The sequence below is a fragment of the Centruroides sculpturatus genome, unplaced genomic scaffold (genome assembly GCF_000671375.1).
Source record: "Centruroides sculpturatus isolate CEXI.00-Female unplaced genomic scaffold, Cexi_2.0 scaffold1952, whole genome shotgun sequence".
Taxonomy (NCBI): Eukaryota; Metazoa; Arthropoda; class Arachnida; order Scorpiones; family Buthidae; genus Centruroides; species Centruroides sculpturatus.
This window is the reverse complement of record NW_019386052.1, coordinates 24,753-52,733: the sequence shown is the minus strand read 5'-3', so window position 1 is coordinate 52,733 and position 27,981 is coordinate 24,753. Positions and strand designations below refer to the sequence as shown.

The 27,981-nt window shown below is 25.3% G+C and overlaps 1 protein-coding gene across 1 annotated transcript; it reads left to right on the top strand.

Annotated features, from left to right (window-relative positions):
- Positions 1-27,977, top strand: LOC111613333 (calbindin-32-like). The gene is made up of 8 exons (XM_023354685.1): positions 1-257; positions 11,155-11,163; positions 11,569-11,728; positions 17,214-17,300; positions 24,262-24,318; positions 24,407-24,487; positions 26,859-26,914; positions 26,984-27,977. The coding sequence occupies exons 1-8, from the start codon at positions 106-108 to the stop codon at positions 27,084-27,086; spliced, it is 705 nt and encodes a 234-aa protein (XP_023210453.1). The 5' UTR covers positions 1-105; the 3' UTR covers positions 27,087-27,977.
- Positions 27,978-27,981: the final 4 nt, after the last annotated feature.

The window sequence follows — 27,981 nt, the reverse complement described above, 5'->3', positions numbered from 1 at the left end:
AGCAGGTGTGTTAATAGGTGACGTTACAGCATGCGCAGATCTCATAGCTCCCGTATCCACTCCACAACCTTCCAACGAAACTAAGACAGCTCCCGATCAGTCTGTATGATCACCATGGACGACAGCGATAATGAAAGACAGGAGCAAAATTCGAGCAATTTCATGCGACAATTCCGTGACAAAAATACCCGCGAACTGAAAAATTTGACAGCTACTCAATTCATGGATGTCTGGAGTCATTATGACAAAGATGGTGAGTTTTGTTGATGTTTTTGTTAGATTGACAGGCACGTGTGTGGCCAAATTTCTTAGCATTAATACCCGTTGCGCCACGTTTTGATCGATGTTTTCCTTCGTCCTTTTTAAGTCTTGACACCTGTAAACGCGTGCCATTGTTCGATATTTGTTTAATAAAATATTTACGTTCGTAACAACTTTTCTGTTATGATTTTCCTCATTTTATTTTAAATTAAAGTAAGAAAATTCGTGGAAAAAAAACGTGAAAGAATATTCTAAAAAAATTTTAAATTTCAGGATAAAATATGTTTTCAATTTGGATAGTGGTTGGTCCTCTTATTTAAAAAAAAGCCTTATATTTGCCATTCTAACAATGATAAAGAAAGCAGAGTTGACATTTTCTTCATATTGTCGAGCATTTCTTCAGCTCGAAACAATAACTACTTCACTGGATGACATCAAGAAGAGTTTTGTAAGGGAAAAAAATATTTTTTGTGCAAAAAAATGTAATTTATTTTAATGTTTGAATAATATTTCAAAAAAGAAAATAAATTACGTTTTAAAAAATATAAAAAATTGAATTAAATTCCCAGAAAATTCCAATTTCCGACCGTAATTGATAATAATATTGCTTTAAATTGAATGTTATTGCCGATTTATTAATAAGTAAGTTAGTAAATTTTTTAAACAAATTATTTATAAGGAAAATAAATTTTAAAATATTAATTCCCTTTTAAAATTAATAATCAAATTTAAAAATTTGTATTAATTTTAAATAACAATAATTAAGAGCATATTTATTATTATATAAATTATTTCCAATATAATAATTGTTTTAAAATTATGTATAAATAAGATAAGAGAGAACAATCGATTTATTAACTTGAATTTCGTATATATTGTTACAGAAAATATAATAAATAAAGTATAAATTTGTTATCGTATATCTTATTTACGTTGCTGTTAAACTTATTAAGTAGTCTAATAAATGTATTTGCATGCTTTTTTTTAAAACTTAATTCCCCTATCTCGAGAGAACATTCTTAGTTAAATCAAGACAAAATAAACACTTTTATTGACTTTTAAGAAGACTTGCAAGCACGAAAGAAAAGTGCTTCTTGATTGTAAAACAGGGAATAAATAGATCGAGTTAATTAGGTTGGACAAACAACCAGGACGCACGATTATCATAACAGTAAAGTTCTTTTGACAGGTTCTGTCATTTTGAAGGAGGATCGTTATTTTATAGATGGAACTTTACTCTTATTAATGATACGAGATATGCCACAGTTTTGATCTATATTAACGTATCACGCAGAGGGGTAAGGCGAATTAAGAATTCCTCAACCTATTGACTAACCATCATTTTTTAAATTTAATATATAAACTTTTAACTTTAATCAATAAGAAAAACTGTAAATCAATTTTTAACGCGCTGGAAAGTTTAATTAACTTGGAAATTTTAAAATAAAATTTTTCTGTACTGTACTGTACTCTACTTCGATTAAATTGAAATTGTAACATTAAAATGTCAGTTTAAGCGATTGGATATTTGTAAATCCATCATTATACTTGTCTAAATAGCGTAATTATCCTGTAGATGATAGTGTAGGATCTTTTCTGTACTCTTCCACTTCAAAGAGTTCTAATTGCACTTAACGGTGTTCGGTTCCGAGATAACCTTAGATTGCTATAAAAATCTGAACTTTTAAAGCTTCAATCACTAAGTCTTTTTATTTATTTGTATAAATATTATCCTATTATAAACATTTTTCTATAGAAATTATTCTAGAAAAAATTTTTTCGTTTGTTTTCTATGAAAGCTAAAATTAGTTATAAGTTATTACTCCGAGTCCTTACAGGTAATATATAGATGGAAGTGACGCAGAAAGTAATGTGTTAAAAGATAGATAATACTACTAGATTAGCTGTCAACTATAATAATACTGTTACTATGTTGGAAGGCTATTTCGGTAATGTTAGGTTAATTTTTTCGTTATTTGTAGGAACATTCAAGAAAATGTTCAGAATTGAATATTTTGTAAATATTCATTAATGTATTGCTGTCAGTCATTTCCTAATTGTGTAAAATAAAATTANGAAAATGTTCAGAATTGAATATTTTGTAAATATTCATTAATGTATTATCTTAATTTAAATATATATTATGTCATCGTTAAGTTTATAGCTATGTTATCTCAACGATCGTGTTGATTTATTTTAATATTGTAGCCTTTATAGAGTTAGTTTGTAGATAATAAGAGACAGAATAAATCATATTATTATTTAGATATTGCATAAACTTATTAAAATTTATATATTATTCTCTTATATTGTTAGTTTACTCTTTAGGATATTTATAAAAATGATTTTATTGAAATTTTCTTCGTTTTTTTTTTTTAATTTTTTCGTTGTAAATAAATAAAATACACACAAACAGGCCTATAATTCATGTAAATTGTATGTTCTTATCCTTAATAATGCTGTTAAATTAAATATTTAAAAATTAATTATGAAAAATTTACGATAAATTTAAAATTTATAATGTGATGCAATTTAGTCAAAATGAATAAACAACTTTTACAGCATTTAATGAATAATATAAAGTATTATTTGTGTTATAATATTAGCTTATATTTGTAATCAAATTGAAACATTTAAAAACGTATTTTTGTAAGTAAATTTTACAGGAAATTATTCTTTGAAGTTATTTTCAAATGGAAATAATTTTTCTCAAAGCTCATTTTTCAGTAGACTTACATTTCTAGTGATCGAAACGTTTACGATGTTATATCATTGCTCGTTTTTCTTCCTCTGTAAATATTTACTGGGAAAACACGTAGTAAATTTACAGGATCACATTTTTAGATAGAAAACATTAAATTATAAATGTTTCCTACGTCGAAAGTGTCTTTTTTTCTCTTCTTACTATCTGGAATTTTATCCAAAAAAAGAAAAAAGTAATGATGTGAATGCAGTTTTTTTTTATACACTTAAGAGACATTACGTTATTCTTACATAAAGGAAATTCTACAATACAAGCAAATAAGTGTAGAGCTTAGTATAATAAGTTAAACATTAAGAAGATTCTTTAGTATTTTTATTGTGAAATTGAACGTGGAAATTGTTTTCGCACTAAACCAAGCGAAAAATTTGCTAAACTTTCATAAATAAATAAAACGAAAAAAAAAGAAGAAATTCGATTCGGCTATTCAGTAACATAAACTTGTGAAAGTTAGGAAGCCGAACGTTTTACTTTAGCGCAGCAACTAGCTCATAAAGTCTTGTAACTAAAATTGCTGCTGCATGCAGCAAATTCCTGAAAGTCGCAGATATCAGAGTGAATTATGGAACATAAAGTTAAAGCAAACAGTAGAATTGAAACTAATAATAAAAAAAAACTAATAGTATATTCTATTAAGTTTCTAAAGAATTATTTTTAGCATGATCATTGATAATATGCAGAGTTATCATCGTAATCTTATTGAATTTATGGAGCTATTCTGTCGCTGTTTCAGTTATCTCGAATTAACGACGTAAACGAAATTTTCTACAGTAATCTTAAAGTTAAAATTTAAGGAAATTGATGTAATTTAATCATGGGATAAATTCCAATTTAATGTTTTATCAATTTTTTTTGCCGGATTCTTTTAAAATATTTTTTTACTTAAAGCATTATAATCTCTATCTCTTATATGGTTATCTAAATTAAACAGATTGTAGTTTGTTCGTTACTTTTCTTTTTAAATATAAAAATAATCGTATTAATGCGTAACATCGCTGTATAGTCACGAGATACGATGGAAAACACATTTAAAAAACTGTTTATTAAAAAAAATAAAGAAAACTACTTCAAATTTATGTTTAATTATTAGATTTACATCAATAATTTTATATAAACGAACGAAATATTATTGATTTTTTGAAGAAGGAGGAAGGCGAAATTTCAAATTTTTAAACATTGTTAGATTCGTGGAATCTCTTCCGTTGAGCAACGAACGAGTAAAATAGAAAAATGTGACAATAGCTTTGATTTTCATTTTACTTCTTATCCAACTGCTATTTCTATCATATCTTTCAACCGTGAATAATCCCAAAGGACTAAGATCACACCAACCGATCCTTTGATATTCTCCTAGCAATTTACAAGACGAATTGTAGTAAAGTTTCATCCACCGACACATACAGCATCCATACATCACTTAAACTCGTGATACGTTTCTTATCGTCTTGATTTTCTATGTAACAACTTATAATTCCCTCGATAGTATAGGGGCGAAAATATAGCAGAAATATGTAGTAGTGTTCCATTTTCCTTACAGGGATAAACAACCAGACAGGATCTCCTGGGAGGTGAAATGTTTGTCGATGTTGTTTATCATGGTGACGTTTATCCATTTCCTGTGCTGCTGGTGTATGTAATCTCACCAATTGACGGATTTCTTTTGCAGTAGTCATTGGTTTGTCAGTATAATCTTACTCTTTGTTTATATAAAAGTATTAAATGACGTATTGTATCACCTTTCATTCAATTGTTTTTAACAGGAGAAAATTGCTTCCGAAATATTGTTATTAGGTCGTAATATTCCCATTTATTTTATTTATATTCGTAGAAAATACATAAGTCATAATAACTTCATTATTCGATCAATCTGCTGATCAACAATATGACATTATTAGATAAATGATCTCCATTATGCAAGATACGCTGTATAAATATAAGGATTCGATCCAAACAAGTAATTATGAATTATTACCCTTATTAAATTGGTATATCTGAAGCGATTTCCTATTATGTTATCCTGTTTGAATCCCATTTAAAACAGAAAATATTCAAGAATAATAAATTAGAATCCTTAAAAGTTACCTCTTTTTTTATTTTTGCATCCATTATTGTTTCGACTATCGTAAATATTTCATAACATAATTAATAATCAAGAATTAATTTTAAAAAAGTAATCGCCAAAAATATTTATTTCAATTCCCTAAAAAGCTACGAAGCTAATAAATTTTCAAAAATTTACATAATTTACTTATCTAATCATCCAGTTTTTTAAAATTCTCTAGAATTTGTAAATGATTCTAGATATATTTTCAAGAAATTCTTTAAAATTACTCTGATTAATTTTTGTAAGATTCAAAATGTGTTTAAAAATCAACGATCATCCACTCAATTCACTCAAGTTTCAATTTGAAACAATACAAAAGTTAAAGTTTTATCCTTTTAAAACTTTTAGAAATAAATAGTATGAATATAGTAGAAAGTTTGGTTTTTGCTCTATTGATTTTGCTGCAGGAAATTGGACAACCCTTCAATTTTCTTTGGATCAAGTTGTGAACAATACCACTCAGCTTTCATGACTCAAGTAGTAGAGAAGTTTCTTTTTTTAATTTTGACTCTAAAATTAAATCGTGTCTCAACCAAATTTTTATGGGCCTGTATTAAAATATCAGGCTTAAAATCTATACTCGAATATAAGATATTATAAATTTAATTACTTTCTTTAAAGACTGTTTCTTAGTTTGGCTTCGCAGTTATGGAACTAATTAGTCGAATTAAAACACATTTTTAATGTTAATTAAAACATTTGTAAACATTTTATATACAACATATTAATTTGTATTTTATCGTTAATTAATTTCTATAATATTTTAAAATTTTCTATTATCTTACTGAAGTATCATCCATCAGAAAATGTTTCACTTTCTTTATCCTGGCCTACGTGATCTATATGAAATTTCTTTCTATAAGGTCAGTTATGAAATTTTCATAAGTTTTACAGCTATAAAAATGTTTAGAAATTCTTCAAACGATGTTAGAGCCTTTTATCAAAATAAAAATAACCCTATATCGATCGTAAGCTATTTAAATTTGTTAAGAAATTTATATTTACTCATATTTTAAGTTGTTTAAAGCTATATTAAAATATCTTTTCATTAATAAAACTTAATTATCAAATTGTAAAACCTGTTGACATTTTTTTATTCTCTTCTACATTTATTAAGTAAAATAGATATAAAAATTTCAAAAAAATTTGAATATTTTGATTAATTTTCTTAAATGAATAGACTAAATTTTAATGAATTACTTTTCAATTTTATGTTATACAAATTTATACGGATATAATCTAGAAATTAAACAATGTATTGTACTGTACAATTTTATTTTAAAAAATTGTTAATTTAAAATAAGGTAAAATGATCGAAATGAAGAAATTTTATAACTTTTAACTTATATATTTCGTTTTAAAATCGAATTTTATTCTTAAAATTTTTAGTATAATAGATTTAATAGAACTTAATCGATTTTTCGAATGAATTAAATCGTTAATATATGTTAAAATATGCAAACATGTAAATGCGTTAAAACGTTGTTAAAAGTTAATATGAATTAAAATTACGATTAATTAAATAATGTTGATAAATTTTTAATGCTACTTTAGGTAAAAATTTAAATATATTAATTATATTAATTTTGAGCTAAAATAGTATGAAAATAACATCGATACTGTTTACAAACTCGCATAAGAAATTCCAAACAAAAGATCTTCATTCCCTTCAAGAAGACCTGAAGCATCATCGTCTTAACTTCAAATTGAAAAAAATTAATAATGTTTAAAAATTCTAAAAGTTTAGTAAATAGAACTGGATATGGTAATTAATCAAAACATCTAGAAAAACTTAAAAATTTTCAATTCGACACACGAAATCACATCTGTTTCCATTAAGAAATTTCAATACTTTTCTAGTAAAGAAGGGGGAAAATCCACTTAGTCCAAACAGATAAGATCGAAACCTTAGACTTTTAAAATAGATCTACATCTTTATTTAATCTTTACAATTTTGTAAATCTTACAGATGCATTGTAATGTAAATATTTGAATAACAAACAGGTAACGCATATTAAAAAGATCGATTGTGTTCATCTGTTGGAGCTGAATATTCGACTCCGACGTAGTAGTAGATAGAGGCAGTATCATAATGCCGTACTGGAGTTTTCGTTGTGGTAAAGTAGGAAAAGATAGAGACCTTTCCATCCTTGCATTACCAACCACAAAAGTGCTTAGAATCTCTTCAAGTAAATTACCCATAGCACATAAACTACGTCTTCACCTCTACCATATCGACTCGTGTCAAATGCAAAGATGTTTGCACTCGTTTCCTGACCTCCTGAATTATTATTAAAACTTTAAAAAACTTTGTCTAGAGATCAGAAATTATTCAGGAATGTAATTTCTTGTATTACTTTTTTTTAAAAAAAAATTATTATAAAACGTTTCGATCGATTGTTTCGTAGGCTCGTTTCTAGGTTTTCTGAATTTAATACTCTTTTTTAAATATATATAGTTGAAAATTCATTTACCATTTTTTCTATCAATCTTTACTAAATTATCAATGCTTTTTCCTCGCTGTTCGTTGTGCAGACAATGGGAAATGCCATCTGTTTGTGACAAGTTAGCTGTTAGCAGCGTAGCGGCGCAGCTACACTACCACATTTAGGCTACTCCTAACTTTGCACCTGTTGTTTGGCTCGTAGTATAAACGGTAAATTTCATTGTTGATGTGTTTAGGAAACTATAAACAATTCTCTTATGGCTGTTGTAAAGACATAACTACGATTATTACATGATAAATTCCTCGTTAATCTGTTTAACGACTGTTTTCTGTAATTATTTGTCGTTGGATCATCGTTGGATATTTTTATTTCATCGTAAATAACTATGGTTTGTTGAAAAATTCATAAAATTTATTTTATTTTAAACATTACTTTCTAAATGCTATTCATAAAATTAGTTTAGAACTTCTACATATTTTATTAATAAATATATAAGGCCTATTTAAACTATACCATCCTCAAGTATTCTCTAGCCATTACTAGTTTATACCATACTAAATTATTCTGTGCTATGCTACGATAAGATAAGCAACAAATATCACAAAGTATAGTTTTTTTAATATTTATAGAGTTGAATAATTAATTTTTTTAATAATACGGAATTCGAACGAATTCCATTAGTTAGAGCATATTCATTAGAGGTTTTTGTTTGCACGTTTGAATAAATTAATAGCATCAATTAATGTATTTGAATATGAATGATTCATTACCATTATTACACTGAACTTTGCACAATAAATCGTAACTAGTATTGTTCTTTCTACGAAGAAGGATAACATTTCTAGATACGTGAAAGATTAAGAATGAAAATGTATAATTTTTCTTTGTTGTTTTATAATCGCTATTCTAGTCACGCATCTTCTTTATAAATCAAGCAAATGTCTTTGGGGATTTTAAAATAATATTTTACCTGTTATATCTCTTAAATTGAATATTTAAATATATAGGCCTATTTACGATCAATAACTCATGCATCTTTGAATATTTTAATTATTATTTCTTGATGTTCTGTCAAGTTAAAAGTAAATTTGTGGGGTATTTCTCCAGGAAAAAAAATTAAATAATTAAAGTTTAAGATAAAACAGAGCAAACAGATGGTGAGATATGAAAGATTTATTGATTTTAGAGCTTTATTTTTATGCCAGATAAACGAAATTTGAATTTTGTAGGTAGAAAATAGTTTAATTAAACGTAATTATTAAAATAAAAGATTTAGACTTTAATATCTGCACTACAACAATGGTTTCAATTAATGATTCGTGAACACGAAGGAATTACAAACTATATTTCTGAGTAATGTCACGATCTGACTGCTAAAAGGCGGTAACTAAAAATGGCTGGAAAATAATACTATAGGCCAATAAATAATATATTACGCTGTTAAAATATTTAACATTGCAAAAATATAAACTGTTTAGACTAACAAAATGCATTATAAATAGAGTAAAATAGCTTCAAATACTTTTCTATTCAGCGAACAATAACGATAAACTCTAATGAAAATATATAAACGTGAGTTATAATTGAGAAACACTAAACAAAAATAGTAAAGTATTAAATTAAAAGAACTAGTACAAAAATCTATGATTAAATAAAATATTAAAGTTAAGAATTCTGAAATAAAACTTAATTCTAAGAAGAATAATGAATGATTAATTAAGAAAAGCTTTATGACCAAACAAATAACGAAGTATTAACGTACACGAATTGGTATAAAACCTAAACAAGAGGGCAACAACTACTGAAATATTAAAGGTTAAACAATGCATTAATTAAGACTCGAACTTTAGGAATATTGCAATAGGTTTAACTCTGCTAATTTCAATTTTTTTTTTATTTTTTTTTTGCAGCGAAAATGTCGTATAACATTTTTAAATCGTAAAAAGTTCTAAAATTTATAGATTTTAGGTCTTTTCTTGACCAATAAAACTTGATTACTCTTGATCTATATACTACGAATAGGAGTCCTAATAAATTAAATGTTGTTTCAATACTTCTCTAGAAACTATTTGAATCAACAAACTAACATTTACACAAGTGTCTTAATTTGTATATAGACTAATGAAAATTATCATTATGATAAACTATTTATTGTAAATTATGGGATGATAGCGGGAATATCAACAGGGCCATTACGCTTCAGGGCATCAATGAACTATGGCCACTTTATATTATCATTCATTAACTTAAATTAACTATTCATTAGACATTCGCAACTTTAACATTATAATTAATTTAAATTTAAATCGTGTTTATTGAATCGAATATCAAATATAAACAAGTATTATCACGGGTTAAAATCGAGATTCATTTAGGCAAATTTAAACTCGAACAATTCATCTTTCTGGGATGTTAACATCTTCAGGATTTGATTATCATCTTCAAAGAAATTCAAAAAGTGAAATTTAATTTATAAACCCAACTTTTAACGAATTCGTAGAGTATAAACTGTCTAGATAAACAGTAACAGTAAAGCTGATTAAATACCGTTCAGTTAAAGTAGATGATTCATAGAGAAGGCCATAATGGTCGTATGCAAAATGGCTAGTTTCAACTCCTTAATAAAAAACCTCAATTATTAATACTTTAGATAATTTAAATTTTTCTTACGAGTAAATTAAACGAACTTTTATGTATAAACCCTAAAGTAATAAAATAATTAAATTCAAATTTTTTAACTTAAACTTTTTGTAAAACTGTCAACAGTATCACTGAATTAGCATTATCTTTTTTAGTTCAGATTATGAAATTTTATCGTATTTTTGCATTATTTTTTATTATGGAAACGAATATATTCAGGGAATAAACAATTTTTGGAATTTATGATAAAATTGCATGATTAATTGTGTTAAATCATGCGATTAAACGAGTTTAATGAATTTTTAAATGCACTTTATAGAAGCTATTTGTTCGTACTAAAAAATTATATAGTTCAACTGTNTAAAAATCGAATTTCTTTGTAAACAAATTAATACAACTGTTGAATGCAGAATAGAAAATAAAATTCGAGTAAATGTGGAATAAATTACAATTCTTTAGTAATTAAGAGGAGACAAAATTTCACGCTTTAGTGTAGAGGAAAAATTTAATTACCATTAACTAGAAAACATGCAAAATCACGAGAATAACGTACGAGTGCTCTTTGAGGATGAGCAAGAATGCAATCTGAATACAAGACAGTGAGAAAATGATAGTCATTTATTAAAATATAGTTACAGCTAAATACTTTAATTATAAAGTTATAGCTAAAAGCATTGTTTTCGACTAAAAACAAATATAAAACCGAAATAATCACAATACGTTTTATAGTTCTCTATTACAGACAATCGCGTGAGGCGTGCATATAAGAAAAGCATTCTTGTCATAAGAAGAGATTGGTAGTAAATGTTCTACGGATATCGTTTTCGAAAAATTTCGATATTAAACTGTATATAATATATATATTTTTTATTAATGTTTTTCAAATTTTATATAATTTTTATTTAGTTGAATTTTCCTTAATCATGCAGGTTACAATCGAGTGGTATAATGTTGTCTTGGATTATGATGAGCACTTATTTTCATATGAATTAACTCAATAAATTCAAAATATTTTGTATACATTTTATAAATAAAATGTATTATTTCCTTACCAGTTAAATTCATCTCGAAAATTAACTCTCAAATTTATAAAATATTTTTAAAATCTAGGATCTAAAACTTTCAAAATTTTTATCAGTTTTGATAAATATCCAAGAGGAAAACTTTGATGAAGTGTTCAATTTACTCACGACTTCTTTACAGTAGAAAACTAATCTTAAATATGAGCAAAATATGCTAATAAATCATATTTTGTGGGCGGATTAGACTACATATTTTATGGGAAGCACTATAGGCCAACCCTTAAAGATATGATCGAATATCCACACAAAAATCAATATTTATTGATTTAAAAGTGAAATATTTGAAACGAATAATATATTTTTATTATTATTTTTCGTCGGTTCAATTTGTTTTTATTTTCAGGTTGTTTCAGAATCAATGTTAGAAGAATTAAAGGAATGTTTCATGGAAGCTTACGACGATAATAAAGATGGGAAAATCGAAATTCGAGAGGTTAGTATATTCATTTTATATACTAATTTTTTACATTTATATACAAACTTTTAATACTTATATACTTAATTTTGAATATAATAATAATAATTTTACGCTAATACTTTTGGAAAATTGGATAAATTTTTTCATAATTTGGTATTGAGTAAAAAGAACGTGAGCTACTTAATTTTATTAAATAAGCAAATTTAGATAATTATTAAAATAAATTAAAAGTTATACAATAATATTTCGTGCATAATTAGATTACATACTAAAAATCAAATGCATATTTTAATATAAATTTTACATAATTTATTAATTAAATTTAATGCATTAGAGTTAATTAACTTTAATTTTTTTCATGTTTATATTATATTTTTAAAAATACTTTTGAGTTAGAAGTTCGGTATCGGATTTCAAAATTGCAAATACCGTTTTATACATAATAGAATGGAAGTCAAATAATTTAATAGGATAATATTAAAAAATATATTTTAAATTAATTTTAATTTGATTTTTCTATATTATATGTAGCCTATATAAAATTTAAAACACGATTTTTCTCAGACTATAATGCTTATAAAATAGAATTAGAATATATAAATTATTCATATATTTTTAAAAAATGAATTTAAAGATAATAAGTCAGGTTACATGACTATTTTGTAAGAACAACAACAAAATTAAACGGCTTTACGACATTTAAGATAAACTGATAGATCTGAAAATAATTTCTAGAATAAATCTAAGTGATGGATATCGATCCAAAAATCTATATCAGATGATATGTTTTCTAAAATTTGGATTTGGCAAAAAATAACAAGATCATCCATATATATATATATATATATATATTTACAATTTATATTCTATATTGTAAGAAAACAACACGGATAGTTAGTTACCTTGAGTTATATGTAAATTTTATAAAAAATATTTTGTCTAATTCTTCAGAATTTTGGATGTAGTAGTGTATTTTTAAAGCATAAAATAATTGCTTCAAAGAAAATGAAGAATTAAAAGAAAAAAATACATTGATTTAAATAACATCATTTAAATGTTTTAAATAATTGGAAATTGTTACCATTCTGTTAAATTTTTTGCTTATTTTTATTCTTCTTTACCTCTTCATATAATATCGTGTCTAAGAAAAGTTTAATCGATATTTTCTTAGAACAGTTACAGTACTTAAGCAGGATTGAAATGCATTTTATAAATGAAATTACAGCTTTTAAAAAATATTCATGCACACATTTTATTTAAAAAACTGTTTTATTCGAGTTATTTTCTACATTTAAAAGATAATTTTAATCATAATAGTGATTAGTAATTAAGGAAAGTAAAATTCTTTATATTATGTTCTAGAATTTATCTTAATAAATTCTTTCTAATGAGTAAATTTCATTGAATTATTAATTATGAACTTTATTCGAATNTTGAATTAGGAATAATTAAATAATTTTTTTCCCTTTTCTGTATTGATTGATAAATCTAATTATAATAAAGATTGCTTTGTATTAAAAAAAAAGATTTATTTTGTAAGATGGTTATTTGAATGCATTCTTCCATTTTCTCATCGAATATCCTTAGGACAGAGTTGGCCTAATCCTTCTTTATTGATTCCTGCACCTTTCTCTAATGAGTAGATGCATTAAAGAAATAAACGTTCTCCATATAATCCCACTGAAATCATTAACTTATATAAATGAAACATATAGTTTTCTAAATTTTTGTATTTTATGATTGATTAATCTAAATTACGGTTTTATTTTAATTATTATTATATTATAGAAAACAAATTATGACAGATAAGTCCTGTTTTCATTACGGGCGATGAAAGTTCTAAGTTTAAAATTAATCAGCGAAGAAAATTTAAACAGTTAGAAGAGTGGCTGATAAACAGCTTATTAAATTCTTAAATTTAATGATTTATTCATTTTAATTAAAATTTTATAATAAATTTATTTATTTAGATAATTATTTAAAAGCGATATAAATATTCTTGAATATTTTAATAAATTTTATTAACACTGAAAATTGATAAATTTAAATTAAAATAGATTTTAGCAGGGATTTTTTAAAATTAGGGTTATTTATTTTAAATAAAAAAATTATATATATATATTTAAAAAATCAGCTTATTTGAATAGTTAATAATTTTATCTAGTATCTTAAATAATATCACACAATTTATTGTTCTGTCAGGTAATGTATTTATCGGGTCTAAATTTCATCAAAACTAATTATGTCTCGAGGAAAAACAGAGAAACAATCCAATAAAATATCTTGTTTCTTCTTCATTACTACTTTTTTTCCCTTTATGAAATTACAAAAAGAAAATTCAATTCGTTATTTGCAAACGATAAAAATGTTCTGTTATAGAACTAAATTCATTCGACCAAAGAACAGCTTTTTTTATTTCATTTCCTTTCATAAATAGTATTAATTTTCGTACAGATGTTTAAACAAGTAAAGTGTCTTTTATTAACGACAGCGTTAAAAATTTTTTTTATTCTTCTTTTCGAATGTTTACTCGCTTATGCGATAGAATAAATCAAAATAATCTAAGAACGAATAATGCAAAAAATTTTTTAAATGGCATATCATAAATATTAAAATAATAATAATAGATGAGAATTATATACAGTCGACCCCTCCCTATAACACTGTTGATTATTTCGTTTTATATGAATTCCATGTTATACGAGTCACTTAGATTTTACAAATACGTCAGCCGGGCTGTGAACGGCACACGTATTTGTAAAATCTAAGTGACTCGTACAACATGGAATTCATATAACATGGAATTATTAAAAGTGTTATAGGGGGGTCAACTGTATAAGCATATATTAAAGTAATATATTCTAGTTATCACCATATATTAAGCCAAGCAAGAATAAAAAAAAATTAATTTTTTCAATGTTATAACCTTATATTTTAAGAATTTTATTCTGGTACTATTTTTTATAGACTTTAAATTTATAAATGTGCAAATAGGGCCTGAAATAAGTGCCATGAGGTCTAAACTATTTACAAATATGAATCCATTCTTCCTAATGCTATAAATAAGGGCCTGTCCGAAATTTTCGTAATTCTGCAATGTCTTGTGGCACTGTCTACAATTTAAGTTCATACAATTTGTAAATATATTGTCCGAGGTTTTAAAAATTAATATATAGTCTAAACAATTAATAAATAATAAAAATGAATATTTTATAATTTAACTTGATATTCAAAAATTAAAAAAAAAATTATTCTTTATCATCGATTAAGAATCTCATTAATATTCAATATATGAACCTTTTTGATTATGTCTTGATAATTTTTAATTTTTAAATTGACTTTAAATTGACAAATTATATAATCTCAATTAAAATCGTTAAATCCATCATAAAACTATTTTAATTATAATTACATTTAAAAATTCATTTATAAATGAATTAAATTAAAGATATTTTAATTGGTCATAAAATTGTTTAATCGTAATTATAATTATTTATTAATTTGCTGAAAATTTAAAATCAATTGCGAAATAATTTAATTAAAATTAAACTTTTATTAATTAGCGAATTAGATTTGTTTAAAAAAAAAACTAAATTGAGTTTGCAACTATTTGAAACCAGTAAACCAATTAAATATTCGAATATAAAAATAAAAAAATTTTAATAACCAATCAGCGTAAAATAGTTTTAAAATGTTGGAAAAATATTAATTAGTTCTTACGCTGAATGGTCAATTTGAAACAGATTAAAAAATCATTAAGCCAATTAGAGCTATTTACTTATTGTGACGCACATTCATATCAACCAATTAATCAGAGAGTTGATTGATAAAGGCGGTTTTGTTAAATCAATTTTTGCTTTGATTGGTTATTTTTAAAAATCACTTTTTTATCTTCTTAAAATATAATTAATTTCACTTTTATTCTATAAAATATAGTTTAATTTATGACAAGTTAAAAAATGATTTAAACCTTATGTAAAATTTATTTCTGGAGACATAACTAAAAAATAAATACTTTTAAAATAAAAAAAATTTTGTTTTATGATTCTTTTCGAAATGCGTTGTGTTAATTGGTTTGCAGATTAAACAACTTTTGTGAAACGAGTTCTAACTTCGCTTTTAATGACCAACTAGTCATATTGTACCAAAAGAGATTTTGTTAGAGAGACAAACCATCTACGAAGGGTTTCATATGGCTTATTATCATCATCATTTTCACTCACGAAAGTTGGAACTTTAAATTAAGCTCGGTAATTAGACTTTTATGCAGATTGAAAACAATTATAAGTAAGTTTTATATTAACATAAATTAACAAGAGACTTTTATTCAGTCGTAACAAAAATAGAACAGAAAGAAAAGAAAGGAAAAAAAAAAACAATTCAATCTATTAAGAGATAGATCGATGAATTTCCTTAATTAAGATATAGTGTCCATGTTTAATTAAATTTAAATACTATTAGCTACAGGTTTCTATTTTAAATAAAATATTTATATTGAGAACTCGAGCGTAATAAGGTATTTTTCTTTATATATATATTGTGCTATTCTAAAAGGTACTTAATAATATACTTAATTGAATTTATGAAATTATATTATCCGTAACTTACATGAATGGAATATTTCTTAATTTAGAATATTTTAGAAATGTTATTTTTTTATTTATTTAGGTAATGGATATATAGAAGGCAGAGAATTGGATAATTTTCTCAAAGAATTTGTATCGAGCGTTAACACTGCTGATGTAGGACCAGAGGTAATATAAACTTGCACTTCTTTTTATTATATCTTTGATATATAACCCATTCTGATATATAACCATTCAATAAATGGCAATACTTTAAATTTATCTTAATTTTGGAAAGGAGCCTATCTGTAAAAAGCATATAACCTATAAGAAGAAACAATGATAAAGCTATTTTTTACGCTGTAAATCATACCTTCATCTCAGGTATTTTATCTAGCTGAAAAAAATATAAAGAAAAAAATTATTTAGTGCAGTAATACTGCTATTCAGTTATTCTACATAAAACAGAATTTAATTTTTATGAAAATGATGTATGGCTTAATATTTATTTTTTTTCAAAAATATATATCTTTTGAATATTTAATATAAAGCTATTATAGAATTTATGAAGATAAAAATTACAAGGAATAATTTCTAAAAAAGCAGGTTTAAAAACTTGTTTAAAGTTTTATAGCTTTTATTATCTAACGAAGAAAAAAAAGTACATAGGACATACTTTAGATATTATTTTCCAGTGAGTTATTTATAACTTAATATAACCGAATGAAAGATGCTATTAACATAACCTTTTCAGTCATTCAGGTTGTTTAGTTGATCATTTAATTAGCATGTAAATTTTACGAGGCGTAGAACTGTAAATAAAGTAATAAAAGGTGTCTAAAATGTTATTAATACAATTTTTATTGCTCATTTATAATGTAAATATTTATATAAAAGTTGAAAATAATAAAATTGACAATTCTCTCCTCTAACAGCTTGCACAACTTCTACCTTTAGAAGAGAGTTTTCTGTTGCTATTTCGTTTCGATAACCCGCTTGAATCGAGTGTGGAATTTATGAAGGTAAGGGTTATATTTTATGTAATTAATGTATTAGTTTCAATGATTAAAACATAGTTAAATGCATTAAAATCAATGCATATCAAAACAGTAGTTTCATTTACTCAAGTTCAATTATTGGAGAGAATAATCTAGGAATTGTTTAATGAACTTAATTTTATTTATTCTCATTTAATAAGTAAATCAAAATTAAACTAAATTGTTCTGTAGAATGATAGATTAATGTTGACAGCTGTTTCTGATACAATGAATTAATTGTAATTCGTCATCTAAATATTTTTTTTAATTAGATAGAAACTTTAAAATCACGTGAATGATTTATGACAATTTATAAATTAAAACTTGCTTATACAAATGAAAGATTGAATTTCGCTTGCGTGTGAAAACATTATTATTATTATTATTAATGAAAGCAATAATGACTTTGCTTTCAATTTGCTATTAAGTAAAATGTAATGACTATCGAATAGGGGAGAAATTCGAGTTAAATTTCTCTCTCTGTTTTTTTAAATCAGATATAATCCCAATTATTTTGCCTGGTTTTCCATTTATCCAATTGTGTTTTTTCTTTATTTTTTCTGCATTGTGTTTGAGAACACGAAACAGTAAACCATACAAAAAGAAATTGTTTTTTGGTCCTTTTGTCTGCTATTTCAATGAACTACAGTATTTTATTTTCTTATATAAGTTCTTTTATAACAAATTTTCATCATTTTCTCTCATTACGAACTTCGTTTCTTTAATATGCAGCATTTTAAAATTTGTTCAATAATAAAAATTAATTTTTTATTCCAACTTTTTAAGTAGACACTTCTTTAATTTATTCTAAATTACATGAAAATTAGTAATGTATTCATTTAATATTACAAATAACTAACGTCTGAACGTCTCGTTAGACTATTAAACATATAAATATCTTTAAAAACGTCAATGAAAGTTTTTTACAGATATTAATATTTAAAAATAATTGGTTACAGAATTACACAATAAAAGACGTAGATATACATTTACTTTAATATTTAAATAATTGCTAAATTAACACTAGGATATCGCGCGAGTTTGTCGTATCGCGATAGAACTGAGGAGCAGCCTGAAAGATAGAGGAGATCCTTGTACTTGCCGCCATGAAGAGGCGATCTAAGTACAAAGCAATGGACGTCGATTGCTTTGTAGTTGAGTTTTGTTAGATTTTGCGCCAATTTTCCGTCAGGGAACTGGGATATCGCCATTTTGACGCCACTGTATCTCGAAACGAAGCCGTAGATCCCAATTTTTTAATTACATTTTTGTATTCTTCATCGCAATTAATCAAAATAGCAAAATTTTATTAAAATCGGCCCATCAAATTATAAGAACGAACTCAATTCTATAAGCCACATAGAAGAGGCTTCGCTAACTCTCCGCCTCAAATATATCTCTAACAAATCTTCTGTAAAACATTTAAACCATGACTGGATTTAGATTTGTTGTGGCTTTAACTTACAACATAGAAGGGTTTCCCCTCTAGTAAATAATAAATTTAATTGTAAAACTAAGCTGTAAATTTTTTAAGCTTCTGTTTAAATTCGGTATTCTGTTTAAATTTATGTACTGTGTTTTATGTGTAATGCAGAGCTACTTATATTTATTATTTAACTTTATTTCTTTTCTCATTTGTCAAAATAATTACATTGTATTTTGTTGTATATTAATTACATTGTAATTTTATATTTAACAATTATAAAAATGACGTGATAAACGGAAATTTTTGTAATGAAAATTAATTTACAAGAAATATATTAGGTTGGTGACAATATCGTGTGATTTAACGAAAATCAATCGCAAGTGCTTCATTTTTGTCTTAATAATTACTAAATATTTTATTACACGTCAAAGTTAATGGAGTTTATATAAATAAATCTAATTAAACTATGGTTATAAAACTTAATATTTACGAATGTGAACTTTAAATATAATTTAAAACATTACAAATAAAACTGTTAAATTTTAAGCATTTATACAGAACAAAAACAAAATGTTGAGCTTATTCCAGGAAAGCTATCATCGTAAAAAGGAATTTAGATGATTATGAAATGGGTTTCTATCTATCTTACATTTGATTCTACTCTGAATAAATTGAAGTAGAACTCATTTTAATGATTATTTTTTTTACTGAAATCTTAGATTGAAGTTTTTCTTTAGTTACATTTATTACACCATATATCTTCTTTTGATAAGCGTATTTTAAAATGTTCAAATGATTGAAATCTCTTTCGTTTGAAGGCTCAAAAGAATGCCATTTACTTTTAGTTGAATATTTCTATGGACGATTAAATTTATCGATTAAAATATCAAAATCTCTCCAAATTGCTTTAAAGAAATACGGGAAAGAAATCAAGATTGAAATGTTACCTCGGTTAAGGTTAATATTTTTAAAAAAACGTCGTCTTTTTTTAAAAGAAAATTTGGATAATTTTTCTTAACTTCATGATGGTATTTAAAAATTTTAGTTATTTTATTAAGTTTTAGTTATATATTATATCAAAAATTATAGTGTAAAAGGTTAATTCAAGTTGAGTATTTGTTTTTGTAACAGAATATAGTATAATGTCTATTTTATTTCGGCAATTTAGCATGAATTAGAGCTCATCTATCAACGTTTAATTACCATTTTCAATTAGAATAGTTTGTTTCTTTAAGACATTCAACTTGATATAGTGCCAATTCTTTCAATTAGATTTGTTTCCTTCATTAAAATGTCAACCTGGTGTCTAAAAATCGAATTTCTTTGTAAACAAATTAATACAACTGTTGAATGCAGAATAGAAAATAAAATTCGAGTAAATGTGGAATAAATTACAATTCTTTAGTAATTAAGAGGAGACAAAATTTCACGCTTTAGTGTAGAGGAAAAATTTAATTACCATTAACTAGAAAACATGCAAAATCACGAGAATAACGTACGAGTGCTCTTTGAGGATGAGCAAGAATGCAATCTGAATACAAGACAGTGAGAAAATGATAGTCATTTATTAAAATATAGTTACAGCTAAATACTTTAATTATAAAGTTATAGCTAAAAGCATTGTTTTCGACTAAAAACAAATATAAAACCGAAATAATCACAATACGTTTTATAGTTCTCTATTACAGACAATCGCGTGAGGCGTGCATATAAGAAAAGCATTCTTGTCATAAGAAGAGATTGGTAGTAAATGTTCTACGGATATCGTTTTCGAAAAATTTCGATATTAAACTGTATATAATATATATATTTTTTTTTTAATTGAAAATAAATAGTCAATAATTATATATATAATGTNCTGCAATATCATCTTTAAATAATTATATAATTTTTAATTAAAAAAATTAGAATTTTAACGTAAGCTAATTTTACTCTAAATTTAAATGTCATTAAAATAAAAATTAAGTTAATTTTTTTCTCCGAATTATCGGCGTGTATTGAGTTATTCATACTGAATTTCTAACTAAAATTTTAATTCTTAAAAAAATCGTTGGATAAACTTAACTATTTTGTCTTCACAAATCATTAATTCTAAGCTTGGGAATTTAAAGTCAAACTTGATGTATTGAAGAGATAAAGATTCTTTAGCAGTCAATTATTCAGAAGGGATATTGATGAAAGATCTCGACTGAAGGACGGTGCATCTCTATCGAAAATCAAAATTATTAAAAAAAGAAAAAAAAACAGTTTTTCAAAGATACACATCGGATTTTTGACTGAAAGAGCGTCAAAAATTTCAAAAGTGAGAGCACGTTTCGATAATCTCAAATCGACAGAGCTCACTGGTCTGGATAGATTGGAAGACGACATTGTTGACAGATATTTTCAGCTGCAGCTCATACTCAAACTCAGCTGAAGAACAGGAAAAGAATATTAAAGAAAAAGCTCATGTCTCCACAGCTGGAGGCTACCGATTTTTAACGAGGTCGACCCTTTCAATATTATTCTACTTATATGCAGTTTGTAATGGTAATGTTATTCGTAAATTTCTAGTCTATCGATTTCTCTTCTCCAAATTACGTGTGTTATTTCACTATAAAGAATATATTTTTTTAATTACTTATTTTTAAGAATGATTTAAAATAAAAGAGAAAGATTCTGAAATAAATTTTTAAATTACGTTTTCGATTGTTAAAAGTATATCGTTATTGAGAAGAGAGAGAAACATCTTTTGAACGTTCTGCAATGCACAGGAGAATTCATACTGAAGTAGAATCACTTCTTATATAGAAATGACGTATATTGACTGAATCTACCTTCAAGATATTATTTGTTTTAGTTTTTTTACAGTCTAGTTTTATATTAAAGCTATATCTTTTGTTTCGCTATACATATTTAAATAATCATATAAAATATTCTACCTTTATAAATTTTTGTTTAAAAACAATTCGTTCTTTTAAAATTTTATTATATTTTTGAAAAAAAATTGGTTATATTTAACTTTATTTAACAGTAAAACCTGTGTAAACCGGAATCGCATTGTACCGAATTTTTCCGCTTTAAACAGGTTCTTTTTCAACTGCAATTTAAAAAAATTGTAACCTATAAATTTCCACTGTCTGTCCTTAATCTCGACATTATTCGTTTAACATAGAAAATCGTTCAATTCCGAAGAATTTTTTTTCTGTTTATACAGGTTTCCTTTCTATTTAGTTTCCGTTTTGGACAGGTTTTACTGTATAATGTGCTCCGTTTCATTGACTTTCTTACAGATCAAAATTAATATTTTGTTTGATCTGCAGAATTTTTTCTTTAATGTTTTCGCGGTTAATGATTCGAAACCATTAGTTATGGATAAATTCAATTATTATTATTATTATTATTTTTTATTATTTTCAAAATTAAAAAGGACTTAATTTATGAATTTTTGTGTCAGTAAATCTTGAAGAAAAACAATTATGAATTCAAATGCTTCATTATTACAGGAATAAAACGTTTAATGATCTATGAAATTTTTTATTGTCCTAAAGAAAAAATGTATTTTTATAAGAAAGAAACTTTAAATTGATGAATAAATAAATTTTTGTTTTATTAAATTGATATTAATTATGAATATTGAATAAATTTAGTATTCAATTATTAAAAATAATATCATCTGTTATAATGTAATCTAATAATAAAAAATTCATTGTAAGAAAATTAATTATTATAAAATTCTAAAATCAAATATTTATCTAATAAATATCAATAAAATTTATATATTTAAACATGCCGCATTTATTTAACTGTTTTTAAGATATAAATATAAAATTGGAATTTAATATAACTTATTTTTATATAAAATAATTTACATAAATTACAAGAATTATTTAATAATATATTTGTACGTAGTATTTCGCAAAGGAAATATTCTAAGTGTTAAGTCATAAATAGAAGTCAAAATATATGTTGTAAGGTATTTTAAAACGTTTGATATTACTGACATTTTTTATTATAACATTTTCATAGGCCCAAACAGTTAAGTTTTCATCTTTTATTCTTTTTACGGTTTTGCTTTTAGACGTTATTTACATTCTTGTCAACGCACAATGCCGTATTTTATGCTGAATCGATAGAAAAAGGCACTTAATATAAAGTTTCAATAGCTTAGTTTGGACTTTTATAGACCTTTTCTTTAAAAATAAAGATTTAAATCTACAGAGTAACAACTTCGAAACTGGAAACAATTTTCTCGAAATTGTTAGACAGACCAATTTAAGATGCAATTACAATTCCAATTGTTGCAAACGATTGGAATTACACGATTGTGTGTATAAAGAAAATCGCAAATTTCGTTGAAATTTACTGATTGATACGAATAGTTTGATCGTACTTGTTGCAATATTTTTATATGGCAAATTTTTTTCCTTATTCTCCATGATAAAGAAACTGGATGCATCGATGTTTCCATGACAACTATATTTACAAGTAAGAGTCCCGATGCATTGAATTCTTTTTGCAAGTTTATTGTTTCTGAAAAAAATACGGAAAGGAAATTTGCATTCTTGTCCCAGTAAAAGAAACATACTATAGTTGCATTATTACATTTTTTATAGTTTGATTTAAAATTTTGTTTATACTTTTTGCCAATTTATTACTTTCTCGACTATGTTATATACTGTATAACAGAGAGAAAGTATAGCGATCGGTCAAAAAATGATCCCCTCTATTATTTACATTTTTTGGACTCGGAACCTTAAAACGTTGAGAAATGCAAAAAAATTCGAGGATTTTTCTGTGTGGGGAGGCACGATTTTCTTTACCCAATTTGAAGCGTAATAACTCCTATGCTTTTTGACGAAAATTTCTGAAATTTTGCAGGGAAGTTTATATATTAGGGAGATTGACAGCTAGGGAGAAGTTTATATATTAGGGAGAATTTTGCAGGGAAGTTTATATATTAGGGAGATTATATTATTAAATTTTAGTGATTAAAGGTCGATGGGGTGGGGCGATAGAGGAGGTCGTATGTCGGACTTAATGATTTCACTCATTATTAGCATTTACAATTTTTTATAAAACTCATCCCTACCTTCAAAATTAAACTTTGCCATTTTATTAATATAATAATTAAAAATATAAAAGTTTTTAAAATATAGCCTAACAGATGGCACCATCAAAATTTTAAATTTTGCCGGGAATGTTAATCAACTCGTTGTTGGATTTTTAAAATGTATTTTGTATGTTTTTAATCTTTACTTCCTTGTAATAGTAACCATTACTTACTTTTAAAAATTTTACATTGAAATAATAATTTTTATCAAAAACACGTATTATAATTTAATTTTCTATACGCAAAGATTTTTAGTTTAAAATTTCATATTTTTTAATACATAAAAAAACTCGTAGGATGAATCAATATTATTAAATATGGATGCAGTATATCTGAAATATATTTTGTAAAGAAGAATCAAACGTCTTGTAATTCTTATATTCAATATATTTTCGCTCAAATGTCTTAAATCAAACAATTTTATTTAGATATGGCGAGAATACGACACCGACGGAAGCGGGTTCATCGAGGCGGATGAATTGAAGGTAAAATCCGTGAATATATTACAAAAATAATACTTTCAGATTAATAATATGTATAGAAAAAAAAGGTAAATAAAATGTCTCCTTTCAGAACTTCTTGAAAGATTTATTGAAGGAAGCGAAAAAAGAAAGCATCGAAGAAGACAAATTGATCGAATACACGGATACTTTGGTTAGTATCAAGTTTTCAATAACCTTTTAGGTTGGATATGGCTCTATATATTATATATTATTTAGGAGTAAACTGAGAATTTTATTTTTTCTAAAACGTTTTTTCGATCTCTCTACAGTCGATAATGCCCATTCGATATTGATCAAAATAACTCTTGGGTATAATTATTAAAAGAAATAAAAATCGAATTTTCTGTCGAATTAAGTATAAATATTAAACTATCATTTACTAATAGGAAAATATCTACTTAGTGTAAATTCAATGAAATATTAATTTTATATAAGAAAGTGACAGAAAAATGAGAGAGGAAAATAATGTGAAACTGTTTTAGCTTTTATATTGTATGAAATTATGACTATGCATCAGCTTATAATAGAATTATTTAATGCTTAATTCTTATATAGCCTAAATATAAATTCAAAACAAAAAGGACATTTTTAAAAATCTTATAAATTATTTTTGATTTTTATTTAGATCAATTAAATTTATATAATTGTTCTATAATACACACACACGAATATACTGTATAAAATAGTTGAATAGAATTCATCAAATTGTATTGGTGTTGATGAATTCATATCTAACCATCAATAAAAATAAATACACAGTATTACTTTTTGGCATTTATGTTATTCTACTCTGAGGATGATTATTTTTCCTTTTATAATAATCTATTAGAACAGTGTTTTTCAACCTTCTTGAATACGCGACCCCTTTACAAGTTAAAAAATTCTGGCGACCCCCTAGGGCCATATTAAAACTATATTAGTGTTTTTAAAAACTGTATATTTAATTTTCTTTCTGTTGAGACAAATTATTGTTGATTAAAGTGAAAATTTCAGAAGAATCGACAATAACCTAACACACATGCAGTATGAAACTTCCTTTAATTATAACGTTGGGCATGGGGAGCTGTTGACCTTTTTTTTCTTTTTAGGGATCAGAATTTTCAGCTTCTAATTTTACACTTTTTATTTCTTTTTGCAAATCAGCTCGACACTTTTTCCGGCTATCATTTCCTGGTGTGGGCCGTAATTCTCGTTGAAATTGTAGTTTTTTTAATGTAGTGTAGCACCTACAAACACTTGTCTTTTTCTTTTACTCGCGACCCCATGGGGGTCGCGACCAAAAGGTTGAAAAAACACTGTATTAGAAGAATAATTCATTATTCTTCAGGATTCTAGTTAGGATTTTTTCAAAATCTCCTCCCTGTGGGTACAATAAGGCAAGTTTTTCATACTCATCGTGGATTTGGCCAGGCCCAGAATAGGATAGGTCAGGAATTGAGGGACAGGGCTCTGAAATATCCGAGAAAGACCGTCCATAAAACATTTCGAGTGTATTTCAACCCCATGGATTCGATCCAGAAACCCCAAAAATAATAGGCTGATGCTTTACCCATTTGTCTGTCGATTTAAATCAGGGTCAGAACATAATTAGGTAAAACCCTGATTTAATCTTGTTTAAGTAAACCTAAATTTAGAATATTGAATACTTCCAAATGCGTATAATATAATTTATTAAAGAGTTAATATAATTAAATATATGTTTAAGATTAATTTATTAATACGCAAGTTAATTAAAAATATTTTTACTAAATAAATTGATTTTTAATCTTTGATTAACATTTAGCATTTAATAAAAAACAAACAAAATTATCAATTTAAATATTCTAATTAATTTTTAATAAAATTAAATTATTTCGAAATTTGTATTTATTAATAATGAAATTATTCATAATCATTAAAGTCAATATTAACTTATCTAAAAATTAAAAAATAAAATTTAATTAAAATACATTTGTGTATTTAATTAAAAACTAAATAAGAATTTTCATTTTCTTATGATAAATGTATAAGTGATTTCAACGAAATTACTTTGTTTATCTCTAGAAAAGGCAAATTAATATAAATGAGCCGTCTTAGAAAAGTGTTTTTTGTTAAAAATGTGTTATATATATTTCGAAAAAATTATTAATTTTCTATTATAAGAAATTCTTAAATAATATATTTAAAATAGCAAAAACTCTAATTTTACAAGAGGAAAAAATATATGAAAATTGTAACAACTGAATCTTTACATCTACAAAATATAATTTATTTTTATTAATAAAATCTTTTACTGAATACAATGAATAAATTTTATTAAAATTAAATTCAGAATTTTAGAACTAACAATATATATTCTGTTTATAAAAGATAATCGAATTTATATGCTAATTCTAAAAACATCTTTAAATATCTCACATTCGTAGTGACATATTGTACAATATTCACGATATTATATTGCTAGAAGATGTTATTTTTCGATATTCCCATTCGAAAAATATATTTACGAGGGATATTTATTTAAATAATTATTTTATTCTCAGCTAAACATCTTCGACAGCAACAAAGACGGTAAATTACAATTAAGCGAAATGGCAAAGTAAGTTGTTATTGTTACTACTCTCAAATAATTTTTCTTTTAATTAAATATTTGAATGAAATCATTTAGATTGTTGCCAGTTAAAGAGAATTTCTTATGTCGATCCGCATTCAAGGTAAGTCTTCAAATATATCATTTAATTATATACAGTATTTCCTCGATTAAACTCTGATCTCCTATAAAATCCGGGGAATAAAGCTGCTGTTAAAAATAACCCGGGTTGAAAACTATGGAAAACATGTTGAATTATTGCAACGTACAGGATAATGTAGTTCAGAGTGACAGGTAATAAATTTAACCTAAATTCTACGTCTTCAGATTGTCTACAGTGGAACAGCACTTTCTACTCTAATGTTTACAGGAGCATTTTTTGAAATAAAATTATAAATTTTGTCGAATATTGAGCGTGGAAAGTCACGATCGACGTCATAAGTAGAGAACTTAGTTTTCTAATTATCCTTGATTAGCCGATAACTACAGACGGTGAGCTTGAACTAGAACCACGTCATCGAAACAGACACGTAACCTAATCGGGTTAACTATAAAAAAACCAATTATTTTAAATGTTATAGCTGTAACCTATAAATACAGTCAATAAGCTGTTTTTATGGTTCCAAAAATGTACAAGTATTTAAGATAGATATTTTTTAAAGTATTACCCACTGAGACGAGTGGGTAATACCTTTACAAGGTAATAAATATCAACCTCCAAAATTCCGGAGGATGCATGTACTGCACGTTTTAAAAATACTCCCACGAGATTTAATCCAGGAAATACAGTATACTTAAATACCGTATACAAATAGATGCATAATACGATACATTTTCTCTCGATTTAATTTTAATTGTATTTTTTTTTTCTATTTAATTTAATGGATTAAGAGGGTCGGCAATCTTAGTATTGGCAGAAAAATTCAGTCATACTTGAAACAAACTAAATAGTAAAAAAATGAATTATATTTTATCTATTTTAGTTTTAATTATCGTTTATCTCCATGAAATTAAACGTTGTTTCAAAAGTCTTATTTGTGTCATTGTTACGCTTAGTAAGAAAGTAAAAAAATTGA

Bases quoted from the DNA above. Each gene is read 5' to 3' on its own strand.
- LOC111613333 (XM_023354685.1), top strand. From the start codon at position 106: ATGATCACCATGGACGACAGCGATAATGAAAGACAGGAGCAAAATTCG. The intron at 11,729-17,213 runs GTTAGTATATTC...CTCCTCTAACAG, and splicing joins GGAAAATCGAAATTCGAGAG to CTTGCACAACTTCTACCTTT. The intron at 26,915-26,983 runs GTAAGTTGTTAT...GAAATCATTTAG, and splicing joins CAATTAAGCGAAATGGCAAA to ATTGTTGCCAGTTAAAGAGA.